At 35.3% G+C, this 16,214-nt stretch overlaps 1 protein-coding gene across 2 annotated transcripts in view; it reads left to right on the top strand.

Moving 5' to 3' along the window:
• gpc5c (glypican 5c) overlaps window positions 1–14,502 on the top strand; it is a 114,742-nt gene extending 100,240 nt beyond the window's left edge. For both annotated transcript variants that reach the window (XM_059501305.1, XM_059501304.1), the window contains one exon: window positions 14,050–14,502. In XM_059501305.1, coding sequence (XP_059357288.1) covers window positions 14,050–14,204 — 155 coding nt within the window. In that variant the 3' untranslated portion in view covers window positions 14,205–14,502. The remainder of the gene's footprint in view (window positions 1–14,049) is intronic.
• Window positions 14,503–16,214: the final 1,712 nt, after the last annotated feature.

The following is a 16,214-nucleotide window of genomic DNA, read 5'->3' as shown; positions in this document are numbered from 1 at the left end:
ATTTTTTATGCATGCTGTCCAGTGTTGGGGGTAACGAGTTACAAAGTAACGGATTACAGTAACAACATTACTTTTTTTGGGTAACGAAGTAAAGTAACGCATTAAACTAATAATATTGGTAACTACACTACTTTACTTGACTATAGGAACGCGCTTTCCTGCGTTACACATGCCGTGTTTGCCTGTGTGTAAAGTTCTGGGCTGGGTTTCCCCGATAACGATTGATCTTAGCGCTTAGAGGCGCCATAGTATATGTGATTACGTCATCGCATTTTGACAACATTGATTCGTCAGAAGAAACCAATGCTTTCGTTCCTCTGAGCCAAACAGAAATGATCGTGATGCTTAGTCCCACCCCCGTGCCCAGATTGGTTCAAACTCTCCCATATTAAACCAATAAGTACTCTTTTGAACTACTACTTAACATAGCCTATTGCTTTGGAAAATGAACGAAAACAAAGTAAAAGTAAAGTCTGTCGTGAGTGCATGAGTAAAAACACACAATAACACATTTGCATGAGAAAAAGCACAAAAAACACTCGACAGAGTACCTACTTTGACATAAAACAAATCAAAAACAAGGATGAAACAGTTGTACATATCTGATAAAGCACTGGAATTTATGTCTTGGGTCGTTAGGCGATGTCCCAGTAAAATCGATTCTGACACAGATTACAGCCAATGGATCGATCATTTATATTATGCATACTATGTAAATCATTATATAATTATACAGTTCATAAAGATAGTTGCACTATTTTTTCTATTGCACTCTGAATATTTCTCACTCATTTTGTGTGTAGTTTGTGAATCATTTGCACTGTTTTTGCACTGTATTGTTGAAGACAATTTGTGCAATTGTTTTTACTATATGCTGCATAGTTTGTGTTTGTTGTTCATACTCAGATTGAAAATATATTTCTCAGAAGAAGAAAAAAGAAATGCAATTTATATTTAAAAGAAAATCTAAATGAATGTTTTATGCCTTCATTTGATAACCAGAAAATTGTAAATACACAACAGAATTTCTGAGGGGAAAAAAACATTTCATAAGGCTATTTTAAGAAAATTTAATACATGAAGTTGTTTTCATGCATGTAAATAATTTACACATGCTAAAAAATAAAACATATGTTGAAGAAAAAATTAAACATTTCATAGGGCCTTAAACATGTAATTTTTGTTAAACTTTTAATAAATTGCTGTGAAAATGTATAAGTGTTATGAATTAAATTAATTAGACATGCTTTTTGATGAATACAATTAAATGTAACCATTAAAATGAAGTTGAGAAAAATTAAAACGGATTTTATAGGGCCCTAAAAAAGTAAAGTAATAAGTAGTGAAGTTACTTTTCAAATGCAGTTACTAGTAAAGTAATCTCATTACAATTTACAGAAGTAACTAGTAACTAGTAACTAATTACATTTTTTGAGTAACTACCCCAACACTGATGCTGTCACAAGTGGAAAGGTTGTATATATAATCATATATCTATATTTTCCCTTACATAATTTTGAAGAACACTGTATATGAAAATTTACTATATAAACATGCATACTGTATGTGTAAAAAAAAAACAATATTAATGTACCACTTGTGAAAAACATACAACAATGAAAAAGAGCAGCAATAAAGAGTTTTTTATTAGCATATCATATCATAGCATATCATCATAGCTTTAATGATTGATTAATATATTAAATACTATAATAAATAGGTTTTAAGTGATTTTTTTAAATATATTAACAGGCTCCTCTACATTTTGCCTTAGCATAATTGATTATTATTATTATTATTTATTTTTTTTAAGAGTGACAAGGTCTCAGATCAGCCTGAAAGGCCACTGGATGTGGCCCACTTATGACTTCTATTTAATCATCATTTTCCTTGTCTGGGAAAGTGCTTAGTCATGTTCCCAAGTGAAAAATTTAACGGCTCTTTAATTAGCCCAGATTGTGAATGAGATCCCACAGCGAGCTTAATGACCAATGAGCCCCTTAATGACCAGTAAGCCCTCTCAATTACACACACACCTGTCTTATTCTTGTCTGCAAAATATAGAAATATGAAAGAAAAAAAGTATCATGACACCTGTTTTTTGGTACAGTGTTGTTTTGTGTTAGCAGCACCATGTTATGGTAAAGCCATAATTGGCTAATAGCTTTTAGCAGAACAATGTCAGTAATGCTAATTTGATTAGGCGCTTACTGTAAAAACACTTTCTGAATAAATTCCACTATATGCACACTAATTTAAAATGTAATTTAATCATGATAGACACAATTGTCACACCTATTACTGACAGTTTTTTTTGACACATAAAGCAAACTTTTTTAATGTACAAACACAGTCCTGTAAAATGCATGTGTTGTAAATTGGCCCTGGTTGTAAAGGCTCTTTCTGCAAACTAGAACGTGCAAACTAAGGCTAAGAATCTACAGTCTGGCACATCTCATGTACAACACACTGACATGCTGACGTGGGCATGCAGTTGCACTGGTGCGTTTTGCAGGATAGTCTGAATCATTAGTGTTATGTGATGATGTGTAGTCACGCTCTGAGAGCCTGACTTCCTCCTGTTGAGTCAGAATATTCAACTTTTTTTGACAAAAGTGCTGACCACTGTCATTTGTGCATTACAAAAAACATGTCAGCGTAAATGTTCCACAAGGGGAAAAAAAAACAGAAAAAAAAACAATTGTGCATTGGCGCATCATTTTCAAGCTGAAAAACCGTGCCTCAGAATAATGCATGACCCTGGTATGGTCTTGGTTAATAATGATTGCACATATATTAGCTTGTGCGTCATGACACATTGTGCCTGGTTTTATGCCAATATCCTGTAATGTTAAAAAACCATTTGTTCTTTCATATATCATAGCTGATGGCAACTGTATGATATACAATGTACAATGTATAAATGTACACACAGTTACAAATAAGATTTGAGAACTAGAAGGATTTTCAATTATTTATACATATATAATATGTGTCATACTTTTGATAAAAAAAAACAGTAAATATATTTTCAGATGCAATTTATTCTTGTGATGCAAAGCTGAATTATAAGAATCATTACTCCAATCTTCAGTGTCACATGATCCTTCAGAAATCATTCTTTGCTGCTCAAGAAACATTACTTATTATTATCAACATTGGAAACAGTTGTGCTGCTTCATATTTTTGTGGACAATGTTAGAAATCCTATATAAATTTTGCTAGAAGTTTGATATAAATCTTTAGTAACATTATAAATGGACAATGTTATAATAGTAAATTGTACCAACAAGGTTAACAATTGAAATAAACTGATGAGAGTATAAAACTTGTGTTTTAAAAGAGCAATTTTATATTGTCAATCCACAGAGCGAGATTTGCCCATAGTTGAAGAAACACCTTCAAATGGCTTTAGAAGACTTGAGCAGTTTAATGGCGGTGCTTTATTAGCCTATCTGGATTTCGACAGCCACGAGGGTCACAGAACAACAGAACATATTTCTTTAAGACCTGTTGAGTCTCTGCTGTGGATCTCAAATGAAAGCAGACCAGGAAATTGCTAAGACTGCTTGCAATATCCGTCCTAACTGAGTGCACATCTGTCAGACAGGCCAGGCCAAGGGTCTTCCCCTTAAAACCACGTCAGATAGTGAAAATATCCCTACAAATTAATACCATCTCTTCTAAGCTAGCACCAGTTTATGAAACAACCACCATCTTCTCTTTCTCACTCATTGTTGGTCATCTTTGCATAAAGTGAAAAGGTACATGCGTGCAGGGCCGAGAGACCCAGGCGTAATCCACGGGTTTGCGACCTAAGCTTGATAAGGCGGAGGAGAGCTGCCCATATCCTGGACCCACCCCCGAATGTTCCCGGAATGTTTCCCTTCAGGCAGCCGCCGCAGCTGGGAAGCCCCTTCTCAGAACTTGTGGATTATAGAGGAAAAACAACGGCTGGGTTTGAGAAAAACTCTCTTCCACCGCACAAACACGCACAGGACGCTCAAAATCCCTCAAGCTTCCATGTATGTTTTTGTTTCCCTAAAGAAAGCAGGAGTTTGGGATGGCTCGTTATGGATGAAGAGTGTTGTTTTGATGTTGGAAATATCTACATCCCATTAGCGGCCTAACTCTCCTCTGCTGTGATGTTCTCCGACTTTATCCAGAAACACACTCTTGAACGCAAACATTGGGATTGGAGTGTTTGGCCACAAAGAGAAATGTTTAGATGGCGTGTGAGTGATGGATCTGCTCTGGGTTTGTGACACACTTGTGTTAAACTTCACCATGTTTTGTGGATTTGAAAAAACCCCGAACCATAAGCATTAAACTTTGGGGTGTAACACGATCTGTTCCTTTTACGGACATGGTACCCCAAATCATGCGGCTTTTTGGGAAGAGGTACTATAACTATCCTAAGTGCTTCTCATTTGCAGTATTTTTCCTCACTCATCATTGTAGTCCTGAGGTCTTTCTGGGGTGTTTATGATGTGCTAAACCTAATGAGATGGCTCCCTGAAGACTTTTTAATATCTCTTAAATGGAGAGATAACCTCAGGTCAACAATTCTTCCTCCACACTTTCACACTCGTACAGCCTTCACAGGAATATCCCTAAACTTTCTGTTTTGTTTTGTGTTCTTTTTTTTCTTTTATTTATTTTATTATTATAATTATTTTATTTTTTTTTTTTAAGTAATTTTTAGTTTACTATATGGAGTGAAAAAAAATTAAATATCCAAAACCTTTTACTATAAAATGCAATGTCTTTATTCAATGTTCAGATTTCTCTAAATCTCAAAATGAATATAACATTTTTATACTATAAATTATATTGTTGTGATGCTTCAATTTACTTAAAATGATTTATTTAAATTAAGTATTTTAATTTATTTAGTCAAATAGTATTATCTATTTATTAATCATCAGCTAAAATGTTTATATTGGTGCATTCCTAATAATTATAGCATAATTATCACAATTAACCAAACATGAAAAAGTTCCTCGGCTGTTGATTATATTTTTTCCCTCTCCCTATTTATAATTTTTTTGCAGTAACTTTCGAAGACATTTCGTCCATTGCACATGAATCCAGTACTATCTAGTTATAAATATATAAAGATTGAATTTAAGCAGTTTGATGTGTGCAGAACCAAACTGACAATAAGCATTATAACCAATCAGGGAAGCATTAAAACCAAACTGAAATGTAAATAATTTGGAATTACAGTATATTGTCATGGTCACTTTGTAGTAATGGTAGGTGGTGTTTCCAAAACACACTGCCTGCAAGCAACATAGCAAAACTTAAACTCACCCATTTTAATCAACACAGTGTAAATAAGAGATCTATTTTGCAGTGTATACAGCTTCAATGATTACAGTATTTGTGAGAGTCCAAAACAGTGAGTGAGCACTGGACTGCAGGGCTCAAACCGTCACATGAAACAGTTTAAATCTGCTGGGAGAGCTTTGTTGATTGTAATGAAATGGGAGTGTTCGTCACTTTCAGTATACAATTTATGAAATACTTGCCTAACAGTCTAATTTTTCTTGCCGCTAAGTGGGTCAGTGTAAAGTTGACCACTGTCTTTTTCAGTGATTGCAGAAATGCTGTGTGTGGGTGTTGTTTTTGTGACCTCTGCTAGTGGTTTAGTCCTCCTACATCTAACACTGACCCAGTCTGACTCTGACCGCATCCCTCCGGAGAGGACTGTGGCAACTCTATTCATTTACAGAAGTCATTTTGAACACAACATTTCTCTCTCGTTTACTTACACGATCCTTCACTAGAATCTATAAGAGCGTATGCAGCTGCTTTCTGTATCTGTCTGTCTGTGTGAAATGACATTGAGTCAGTCCAGTAATATCATATTCCCATAGTCCATATTATTAAGCAGCACAACTCTTTATAACATTGATAATAATAAGAAATGTTTCTTGAGCTCCAAATCAGCATATTTGACTGCTGGAGTGAAAATTCAGCTTTGCCATTACAGGAATAAATTATATTTTAAAATTGATGAATATAGAAAACAATTATTTCACAATACTGCTGTTTGTCCTTTATTTTGATCACAGCCTTGGGTGAGCAATAATTTCTTCATTCAAAAACATTAAAAAAAATCTTGTCGACAGCTTAATTGTAATAGTTTTATTATCAATTATCAATATAAAATAGTGTTTAATAATGATAGTCTCAGGCTGTAATGAGCATGTACAAGTAAGAAGTTCCTGGATTTTCCAAAGTAAGTTGCATGCCATTCAAAACTTAAGATGTTTTGTTTTAGAATATGTAGTCTCACGTAGCCAGACTTTCAGACTGAAGGTCTGGAATCCATGGCAGCTTTCATTGGCCAAGACCTGCCCATGAGGCCGTTTGACCGACATGTCAAACAACCAATCATAGTTCGTTTCGTTCATTGTCATGTTTCGTTGAATGGAAATGTCGCCACAATAACAGACCAGTGTGTAAAACTCTTGGATGTATTTTAAAGATTCTGTGCCGCGAAATATTTCTCATAATTTTGAAAATCCAGTGTTTAATTGATCCTGATCGCTCATCGGTGCCACAGTATCTTTGTTTCCAGGCGGAACGTTAAAGAACGGAATGCATGTCTCGTGGAAATCCTGTAGTGTCGACACTCCTGGAGTGTTTCTACTTTTGTGTCCCATATGCATCAGACGTTTAGCCAACGGGCCGTGACGTCTGTGGCTGAAACTAAAGTAAATGCGGTCTGCACATCTGTATATATTTATCTCTATAAGATTTAAGAATCGCCTCTTTCTATAACTAAGAGGTTCTTAGCTAGAATAAGCTGTAGGGTGGATCAGACTTTTTCTATACAAACCTGTACATAAAGTTCATCCACGGGGCACCATTAAATTAACAACTTCACTCTTTGATAATTAAATTGCAATGTTTTTTTGTTTTACATCTGTGTCTCTTCTTCTTTATAGCCTATATTCATTTGTGTCTTTCTTCTCCACTCTGTCTCTTTCGTTGGCCTTTATTATGCTTCTGCTGAACGCTCTTTATCAGAGCTGCTCTGTAAAGGTGGATTGCCAGGCAACAGAAGGTCATCCTCCCGTTTAAATGGTCACCGTGGCTACAGTCTGAGAACTGAATAAACAAATCTGTGTGAAATATGCTCATTATAGCTCGTAAGGACAGTCAGTGATGGAAAACACCTTCACAATTTCTTGTAAGGGGCCTTTGTTATTGTCGCTGATAAATTCATTCAATTAAGACACACTCACAAGATTTAAAAGCAGAAAAGTGGACTTTTTTATTTTTTTTATAAAGCATTTAGACCTGAATTCTTCACTACAAGAAGTTGCATGAAATGCATTAAATAGCTTTTTAACAATTAACAAATTATAACAATTATTTACATGCAAACTACACCTATGTAAATAATATTTATTGATTTATTTTAATTGGCAGCATGCTACAAATGCTGTGCATAAATGTATGATGTTGAAATAAAATATTATTTTAACGTTTTATAGATTATTTTCATATGTGTTTTGAATTAATAATTGAAGACAGTTCAGGATATAATTGGGTGGGTATTTGGAGTATGTTTTGTCTGCGGTCACTAGTTTGTAGGCACTCCTTAGGCTGCTGTCCAAAGTGTCATGTGATAATTGGGGTGCTTCAGGGATGGCTGTTTTATCGATCGTCTAAATGCTTGACCATGCAGCATCAGTACAGCCCCGGTACTGTACTGATCAGAGACATGGGGAAATAATCAGAGATGGGGCCAATTAGCTAAAAAGAAACACTTAAAAGTAATCTAAAACTGATGTGAAATATTCATACAGTTGAGCTCGAATTGGAAGTCAATCTGCATTTCCTGAAGCAAGTTTTAATTAGTAATATCAGTGCAGGGATGCTTTCAAAACACTGAAATAATACTGGTCCCTTTTTTTGTAGTGTTTTGAGTGAAAAATAATAAAAAAAAAATACTTATTTTTTTTTTTGCATGATTGACTGCATGATTTGTTTTGCTAAAGCTAATTTTCATATATTATATCTTAGAAGAATTACAGCTTGATTGCACATGCTTCACAATAAAAAAAAAAACATTCTGTTCACAAACCAAGTATGCCAGCTTGGCAAAATTTGGTGATTGAGATATAAATGGGAACCAACAGACAGTCATAATTTGTGTAGGAATTGATAAATAAATAAGCAAATGGCTTATTTCACACCATGATCTTTGCATCATAGTTTTAAAAATGTTATATTGATATTTTAATGTTCTATTAATATTTTTAAAAGAATAGTTTATCATATTTAAGGGTCCAGAGTCTGGGTAAAACAATAAAAGCATACAGAAAGCACTGAAAAACATTATAGTGTGACCTTAATTTAACAAAATTTACAACCCATAGAGATAACAATACAGATAGAGAGTTGGCATAATCTATACATTTTTATATTTCTGTTGTTAGACAATGCTATCCATTAAGACTTTTATGCAGATAATTCCAATATGCTGCTATGCACTGCTAAAATACAGATTTAAAAAGCTATGATTTCAGCTATGTTTACTTGTGAATTTAAGGGAGAACAGAAAAGATGTTACAAGCGACAGAATGCCTGCCTTTTTGTTGTTCAAATATCAAAAACCAAAAATATGTAAATATTGCCAAAGTAGCTCATTGTCACAAAACGGTAATAAAAGTCACATCAACCATGAGAAAGTCATATACTGTAATTTGGTGACAAAATCCCCAAACTGGCAACGCTGAGAAACCAAGGTTATGGGTAATGGTTGTCTTTCCTATTAGCTGCTGATCACTTCCCACCCAGTCAGAGTCGTGAATGTACCAATCTACTTTTCTCTCAGTCCACCTTTCTACCACAACACCATTATTCTGAATCATTTTACAATCAGGGAGGCTGCAAGTCACACCAATGAGGATTTAGGATCTAAATCTGATATATAAAAACAGTGACCTCCGTAATCCTTGAATCTGAATATTGGGCATGAAATCCACAAGTTTCGACGAATGCATTTGACTCCTTCATGAGACATTAACCAAACCCAAGAGAAAGCTTTCCTTTCATATGAGCACCTCCCAATGTGGCTTAAGTAGCAAAGTCTGCAGCACATGCAGTTTTGGTTACATTGCAAATGATAGTATCTGAATACATTCTTTCCTACTGAGTTTCATAAGTGAAGCCAGGTTGTGACCAGTGGGACTCGCAAGTCACCCAGAGATAGACTGATGGAAGAAATAAACCAAAGGGTAGACTGATCGGTGGAATAAACCCAAGGATGAAATGACATAGCGGGCAGCTTGAATGCTGCTTTGGTTGCTTCGGAGTGCAAATGCTTTTAAAGAGAGCTGGCAGGTGTTTTGATCTTCTGTGGTGTTTTGTAGCTTTTAGAGTCGGCTTTGAGAGCTTTTCCACTTGAGCAAACCAGACGATGTGACACGCTCTCCAGAGATTTGCAGTTTTGCACAGGTTGTTGAGACAGTCTGGGTCTATTTCGGTTCAATTGTAAATAGTGCAGCTATTTTAGTGCCCTGGTTATGAGCTCTGTAAGATAAACAAGTGTTTATTTTAGGGGTCCAACACGTGCAGTTGGATTAACAGCGATAAACAGCAATCCAGAGAACTGGTGCACAATTAAAAGTTGTATTTACTGAAGGCAAGTCTATATAGTGTCCTCTTTAAAGTACATACATAATAATGCATCTATCTTAAATATACTATTCTCTCTGATTTGGTTTTGTGAATTGGGTTGGATTATCTTTTTTTTTTTCTTTTTAAAGAAAGGTGTGCTATTATGTTTATGTATTTTTATTCTTTCTTATTTATTTTCTTATCATTGCTGTTTTTTATTGACATTGTTATTTGCTGTTATTTTCTGTTTTAATATTGTTACTGTTGTTACTTGTTGTACGGTGACCTTGAGTGGTTTGAAAGGCGCCTTAAATAAAATGCATTATTATTATTTTTATTATGTTTGGCATGTTTTTAAATATTTGTTTATGTATTTCTTAAATTGCGTATATTGGTGAATTGAGGTTAATTGTCACATATCCCAGTAATGTCATTGGCAGGAAAAAAAATAAGTAAAATAAATTTGTTATTATATATTTTATATCATGTCCCCTTAAATAAAGTTACTGTCATTTATTTTTGTTTAACTACAGCCATGATACTTTTATTATTAACATTTATTTTAATACAAGCAACACTGCAAGCTACTAATAAAACATTCAGCAGCTTTTTTCGTATCCTGGCTGAAGTTGAACAGATTGTTGCTGTAGAATCTAGCTTCCTCCACATGCATATAGGGACAGGATCTCATGAAAAGTTTGAAATACTCTTTCTTAAAATATATCTAAACGTCTGTCTTCAAGTCGTTGTTGAGATTATGTGGGGGTTCTCGGTTAATTGGTGACTAATTGGCAAGTCTTACCCAACACCCTCTTTGTCTCTCACACACCCTCAACAGAGACAAACATTCACAAACACACACACCGACAAAACAAAATTTCCCACAGATAGAACGATCCCTGACAGCTTTTGGGTGCACAGCATGAAACCTGTGAACAAGAAGGCTAAATTTGACTATTAGAGAGCACACAGGTCTACTTGGAGAATGTTTGAGAAATTTCAGAGAAGATGATTCAGCCCATTATCACTGTGGATGATGGCAATTATGCTCTCAGACATCATTGCTGTTCTTGAGCATGCCAGGGTGATGATTGTGAGCTGATAACTTTATTAGCATGAAAGAGAGTTGTGACAGAGGCTGATTTTGTTCTTGGTCCTGTGGCTGCTAATGAGATCATGGCTGTTTTTGGCATGAGCGTTGTTTTCCATCCCACATATAGAGCGTTACTGTTTGGGTTCTTTATTTCAGAGCTGGCAAAGTCTGCATAAAATAAATGTAAAATTAACAAATATGTTTGCTGGCAAGGATGAAGTGGTTTTGAATTCATTGAATTATTTCCTCATTAGAGAGGAAGAAGATGACACCAGATGATGTGCAGTATGAGAGAGAAATGTGAGAGATAAGACAAATCTATATGTGTGTTCAAATGTTCACGTTATATTATATTACATTAGGGCCTGTTTAATGATCATAATATTATTTGTGTTATTTAATAGTCATAAAAAACTATGTTCAGTATTAGCAGTACCTCTATTGGTGTTGATACCGGGGATCTTGTATGAGACTGAATTTAAATGTAATAATATATTTTAGTATATAATATATGATAGTTGAAATGTATATTATATTATTTATTACAGACTATTTAATGCTGTGAGTTTTTTTTTTTAAATATAATTAAACATTCTGTCCTCAGAAATCAAAAATGATTCCATTTATTAGCAGTGTCTGGATTGTTATTTGAGATCATGTATTGAATTTAATTAGTGTAATACTTTTAATATGAATAACTATATTATACTATAATAATACAGCCTATTTAATGTTATCTTTTATTTATTTGTATTTAATGTTTATTAGAAAATTATATTTGTTATCTTGATATCAGACTGGATTTTAATTGTAAAAAAATATATATTATATTATATTGCAAATAAAAGCAAAAATCCTTGATCATTTGAAGTTTAAGCCTATTTGATATTAATAATGGTATTTTTTAAATATTCATTGGTGATAATTCAACATTTTAATTTTGCATCTATGCATTCCTTGCACCCCCCCACCCCCTTTTTTTCATTCAATGTGCTTGCAGCTTTTGATAAAAGTGTAGTACTTTTATGCCGCGTTTCCACCGAAATTACCCGGAGCATTTGTACCAGGAACTTTTTTTCCCAGGAACTTTTTTTCCCCCCAGACCTGTTGCTTTCTGCGTTTGCACCGTGGTGTAAAGTACCGGGAAGATTAGGCAAATAGACTGGTGACGTAGGTCTGCGCGTTTCTCAATACAAAGTACACTGATTTTGGACGTGCATCCTCAGTAGTTCAGACTTTGTGCATTCAACTCGGGAGTGTGATGTCCGCGACGACGCAAGTCCAGTAAATCTGCAAACAGCAGCGTACTTCATAACTTCAGGCAGCTGACCATGGCTACTGCAATTTTCCTCTCTGTACTGTATATTTACAATAAAACAAAATAGGATATCAAATACCACTGCCTCCTTTCGTTTTCATTTAAACATAATAACAGCTGCAGAAATGTACTTAGTTCAGGGACATGTGTATATACAGCCATTTCAATGAAACGAAATATTATATAAATTTGCCTTTTTTATTTTCATTTTAACATATAGATAAATTGAATACAGACCAAAGATAACCTGTTAGATTTACCCAAAACGAATTATATTTTATGTTTAACCACTAAAGAGACATCAGAGCCAGCGGCACACATCAGAAGGTCTAGCCGAGGTGAGGCTGCTCTCGGCGGATACATGAGCACACCGTCTCCGGGATCGGAGAAACACATTTTAAAAATAGGCTCTGTCTTTATAAATAAACCACAGATTTGAGTTTTAAACAACTACATTCTCGCCTGAAATACTTTTAAAATTACATTTCGTGACACAATAATAGTAATATTTTGAAAATGATCCGAATAAATGGTGGTTGAACCCAAACAATGCTGCGTGAACTCAACCAATCAGGATGTTTAGCGCCCAAGTCCCGTCCCCGAAAGTTCCGGAACTTTGAAAAAGTACCACCTCGCCAGCAGGGACTTTCTGAGGGGCATTTTTTACCCGGAACTTTATTTAGCTCCTGGTTCCTCCGGTGGAAACACACAGAGTACCAGGCCAAAGTCCCTAGTTCCTGGGTAAAGCTTCGGTGGTGGAAATGCGGCATTAGTTTTGTGTAACTCTTTTTACCATGGTTAAAATCTGCAGAATGTCCCATTTAATCAGAGCAAAAAATGTGAAAAAAGTCTGCATATGTCTTCTGGGCACACTTACGAGTGTATGGAAAGTCTTACGCCGTAAGCACCATAGAGTCATTCTCTATTGTTTTAGAGTCGACAAGCCATCAGTGTCATCCACACCTCACAAAACACACAAGGCCTTCTCCTCCGCCAGAACAATAACCTTTATTCTCACCAAGGATAGGTTGCTCATTGTCCATTGTTCTGCGTAACAACAAACGCATTAGGCAGCAGAATCTGATGCTTAAGGAGTCGTGAGACTGCCTGAGAGCCGGGGATATTAGTCATTAGGATGTCACTGCCGAATGAGTGGAAAGTTTGACAGGAGCGTTTATTCGCTTTAGTGTGTGGATAACGAGGGCTTTTAATAGCAAGTTGTGTTTTTGATGCCAGAAACTCCTCTTTTGGTCCAAGATACCCTAGATAGCCTCCTGTGGTCATGTGATTAAGTAGGATTAAAGTGAAAACCCTCACATGTTAAGATATAAGACTTGAGTTTAGAAAAAGCTACTCAAGTTACTTAGCAACTTCCAAATTCACTTTTGAGGTTTGACTGTGTTTAATTTATGTTGGAGAACAAAATGTGAAAGTTTCTTCAAGTAAATGTAGCCACAGAGCTTGTTTGCCCATAAATCGTAACCACTTTTCTAAAAACCCATAGTGAGTTCATGAGGGAACCCGTGGCGAATTAGCCTCCGGCTTGGCCTACAAATTGCCATCATAACTGAACCGCTCTATAGAGAGAGGAAACACAGGGGCTTTAAAAGGGTAGAAACAAGGGAAAGAAAGACAAAGATTAATGATAAAGAGAGAGATGAATGTAAAGGGCATGGAAGACAGGGCTAAAGAAAAGAGATATTACAGAGCTACAAAACTTTTCATTGAGACAAGATCAGGTGAAGGAGTGCTGCAGTCAGCAGCCCACAGGAATTCTGGGTAAAGGGAGGAGGGGAGGTTTTTAATGTGATATAAAAATACAGTCTTGTCACACACACATACACAGCAATAAGGACTCCATTTCTCAGATTTATATCTGATTGGCTGTCTATTTCACTTCCTGATGAGGAACTGTTGCCACAACAATGAGTCGTCAGACATGTGACTGTACTGTTGTTGCTCTCTCTCATTATCTCTCTCCTTCTCTCTTTTTCAGCTCTCACAGAAGCTGATGTATCCAAAAAAACAGTGAAGGTCTCCTTCCACGACTCGCCCATCACCCAGAACACATCTTCGTCAGATGCTTCTTTTTCCATGGCCAGCTTCATCATTATCATCCTCGCTCTGGGGCTACACTGGTCCTTCATCTGAAAGGCCACAAGCGCATACACACACAATGATCACATGCACACACGGGTGAACATCATAAAGAAATGTCAGGGTCTCATTTCCCCCCAAAATCAAAAAAAAAAATAAAGAAAAAAAAGAAATATATTTATATTTTGTAATAAAATTGATGCATTTTACAAATTTGGAATTTTGACATTATGAATTCACGATTAAATAATTCATGGTTATATTTTTTATTAGCCATTACTTTGGCTGGTGCGTTTCCAGTACCCTTCAAATTGTGCAAATGGAAATTGTGAATTGAAAATACACCTAATGGAAATGCTTTAATTTCGCAAAAAAAGCCCATATATCACAAAATAGTTTTTACGCTCGCATAAGATGGTTTTTCAGGCAATGTGTAAAAGGATGATTATCCAAAAAAAATAAATAAATCCAAAGAGGTGTACTTTACAAAAGTTAAAAGTCAATTTTCAAGAATTTACCAGGGGAACCCTGACTGAAATAGTATATTTTACACCCCAGAACGTGATTTTTTTTAAGGGGCACCACCCTTGAAACATGTTTAGGCTAGTTTTGAGTAGCAATTGGGCAGGTTTTGTTGTGACAACCTGGCAACCCTAGCATGCACATTTACATAAAATAATATAGTGTATAGTATAGTGTATAGTGTACAGCTGTATCACATGCGCACCAGCCTAACTAACTCGTCTCTCTCTACTGGATCTTTGACTCTCTGCATTAACCCAACATAAACAGCACTTTAATAATGATTATAAAGTCTTTGCGCTACACTACATTCTTTATTATTAAACAAAGTAATTAGAAAAACGACGAAAATAGTGGGTTCACAGCGAATTATCAGAACTACTTCAGTAAAACAGTAATGTTGTGCTTTATCTGGAAACCTAAAGCTGCCCTAAGTGTACATCACATATTAGAAAAAAAACATAAGATATTTTGAGCACTCAATTGAAAATGTACACATAACATATCAATCGTACTTACAAGTTGTGGTTCGGAGATGCTTGTTGATCCAAATAAAGAAGATAATGAAGATAAAAGGCAAGATTAGAGAAGCAGTCCTCAGTAAAATGACGAGCACAACAAAAGGTTTGAATTGTATTGTTGTGGTATCGTGGAACGCAGCATCTTCTCGACACAGAGAGTGTTACAGTACGTATACCGGTAACAGGCAGAATATTAGAAAATATAATGACACATTAAGGTGATTCTGAGTCGACTCTTTCTTTTGAGAGACAATATCTTTATTCATCATGCACTTTTTTGATTAATACCTTTGCAGACTGTTTACATTGAAGGATAGCTAACTTACAAACTGCAAAAGAGATCTTTTTCGAAAACCAATATGACCTGCTCTTTAATATAATTTCTTGTTTCTTTCTTTTGATTTTGGTGTGAAATATGTAATTTCCTGACTGTTCATATGTGTTCACCCACACTGTATCCCTAAATATTCACATTGCAAGGTTTCTTCATTATGTTCCCCGGCCCCATTATGTGGAAGACTCCAGCAGAGAGAGTAACTGTGCTCTCTGCTGTTTAAATATTAGCACTCTTAACAGACTTCTAATATCAGGACACAACTGTTATCATCACTGACTGGGACTGTGGAATGCATGACAAAATATGTGCATCTGTGGAAACCGCTCATGACCACACAACAAAAAGAAAACAGAATCTGTATACATAGTAAGCAAGGGATTTTACCACCATATACACACACAGAGCATTATTGAATGAAACTATGAATGATATGCACATTGTACTATGTATATAGTTTGAACTCGCGCTGAATTTATTGGACAACAAATGTTTAAGTATCACACAGACTTTTTTTTAAAGGTGCTGTATGTACGTTTTTGAATCTACTGAAGCATAAAAATACCATAATATGTTTGCAGATATTTAAGAAACATGCTAATTTATCATACTTGTTTATCTAAAAAAACAATGGTACAGTCAATTATAATCATTTGAAAATGTGTGTTCTGGGCCAGAATTTCAGTC

This window comes from Carassius carassius, chromosome 20, assembly GCF_963082965.1.
Source record: "Carassius carassius chromosome 20, fCarCar2.1, whole genome shotgun sequence".
Classification (NCBI taxonomy): Eukaryota; Metazoa; Chordata; class Actinopteri; order Cypriniformes; family Cyprinidae; genus Carassius; species Carassius carassius.
This window is presented reverse-complemented; position numbering and strand designations above follow the sequence as displayed.